The following is a 2,142-nucleotide window of genomic DNA, read 5'->3' on the forward strand; positions in this document are numbered from 1 at the left end:
GTCAAAGGTCAAGGTCACTGTGACCTCACAAAACATAACTCAAGAATTCATTCACAAATTGTGACAGCATTTCACATAAATGTCATATCGAATATAATGATGAAGTTATGACATTTTATATTCAAAAGGTCAAAGGTCAACTATACTGTGACACAACAATGTTCTAAAAAAAAACATTTTCTGGCAATTACTCAACATTATAACTTATAAGGGAGACATTTGTTCAGACAGTGAATTGGTGACACTGATCTTGAAACTGTGCTGACTGTATAGAGGGGAAAAAAGACAAAAATCTTCTTTCAAAAAAAGTCATATTTATATATATGCAGGACATTCAGACATTCAGTATCAAACATAGCCCGACCCACATGACACTGCATGACCCAGAGAAAACAACACTACAAAATATCCATAGAAAACCAATGCAACACATGACTCTTCACAGAAATGTACAAAACTGAGTTTGAACAACAGCTTTACATTCTGGTTGAACTCTTCAATCAATATATATATATATACTGTTTACAGCAGCGATAAACGGTGGAGCGAGATCAGTACATGGAAGGCCTGGAGGATGAGAGACAGAAGGCAGCGAGTGGAGATGATCGGAGGGTGAGGTGAAGAGAGGTTAAAGGGACACTTCACCCCAAAATCAAATTGTTTTCCTCTTGCCTGTAGAGGCAAAAAAAAATGATTTATCAATCTAGATACGATTGGTGGGCGTAGTTCGATTGAAAGAAAATAAATCCTACATGAAACTGCTAATGGCAAGCCCTGTGGGTTATCTTGAGTAAGTGAATCATGGTTTCTAGAACGAGACATTGCTGTTTAGTTTCCCCTTTTTTTTCCTTGTTCCATCATCGAGATCGCGAAATCTCCTCGGCTGATATCTCCAACACTCTGCAGCTTGCACTAAAACCATCTAGATTGATAAATAGAGCTACAGGGAAGACGAAAAATGGTTTTATTTTAAGGTGAACTGTCCCTTTAAGAGTGAAAGCAGAATAGATGATGTCATATCCAGAATCAACACGGACCCAAAGAGACATAAAGATGGACAACACATCACATCAAATACTCTTTCTTCTCCTCTACTTCATCCCTCTCCTCCTCTTCATCGAAGGACGCCACTCCAGAAGAAGCCCGGTCGGAGAAGAAGCTTCTCCGGCTGGAATGCCACATTCGAAAATCGTGAAACACGCTGCCTTCCTCCTCCTCGTCCTCCTCGTCCTCCTCTCCAGGCGACTCAGAGTGAGAGGTGGAGTAGCAGGAGTCAAACCTGCTGCTCCTGGCCCGAGGCCTCCACTCAGGCTTGTGGTGGACGCAGACCTCACTGCGCTGCTCCTGCAATAGAGGCGGCTGCTCCTCGTGACCATCCAGCCTCTCTTCTTCCTCCTCCTCCTCCTCCTCCTCCTCCAGGAAGGGACTCAAGCAGTCGCTGGGTAAAGTAGGTGAATTGGTCTGGGATGAATGTGGGTCACTGTGAGATGAAGGCCTTCCACAGAGCAGGCTGCTGCTGCTGGAGCCAAGGTGACTGTCGGAGGGCGGGGCCTCGCCGGCTTCAACCTCAGGCTGGCACGGCGCTTCGGTGATAGGACTGGATGTGGCGGCGTCTGAGGGAGGAGCAAAAAATCAGAACACCTGGAGATGGATGGATAATCAGGGAGGGGGATGGGAAGATGAGGCGCTCTGTAAGCGAGGATGCAGAAATGGAGACGATGGGTGATGAAATGGACAAAAAGGAGGCGGCGGTGGATACCTGAGCCCTGACTGGAGAAGATTTGAGTCTGTCCGTTGACGTTTGAGTCCTCATCGTTGGAGTCTTCCTCCTCATCGTCATCTATAGACGCCCAGGCACGCAGCTTAGCCTCAGCGATGGCAAACTGTTCAGCCACTCCTATAGAGAGACGAGTCCAATCAATGAATGCAGTGGTTTCACAACTTTGTGAATTTGATTGTCTTTCCAAAAGGTTTATTTTTTTCTCCTCTTAAAGGTCCCAACACAAAATCTGGCTTATTGCTCGACTGAACTTGCCAGTATCTAAAACCTTTGTGGTAGGGTAATTCATGACTTTTTCCTTTCTTCTAATTTGTTTCTACTTTTTCCATGCATTTTTCTAGATTGTATGTTTTTGTTATAAG

General features: G+C 44.7%; 1 protein-coding gene across 1 annotated transcript; it reads right to left on the reverse strand.

Moving 5' to 3' along the window:
* Positions 1–941: 941 nt before the first annotated feature.
* LOC121964771 (protein FAM131A-like) lies at positions 942–1,897 on the reverse strand (the record flags this gene model as incomplete). Its single annotated transcript, XM_042514963.1, has 2 exons — positions 942–1,613; positions 1,760–1,897. Coding segments are annotated over 2 exons (686 nt in total), but the record flags the coding sequence as incomplete, so codon positions are not given.
* Between the last annotated feature and the right edge of the window lie 245 nt (positions 1,898–2,142).

Source organism: Plectropomus leopardus, unplaced genomic scaffold (genome assembly GCF_008729295.1).
Source record: "Plectropomus leopardus isolate mb unplaced genomic scaffold, YSFRI_Pleo_2.0 unplaced_scaffold17111, whole genome shotgun sequence".
Lineage (NCBI taxonomy): Eukaryota > Metazoa > Chordata > Actinopteri > Perciformes > Serranidae > Plectropomus > Plectropomus leopardus.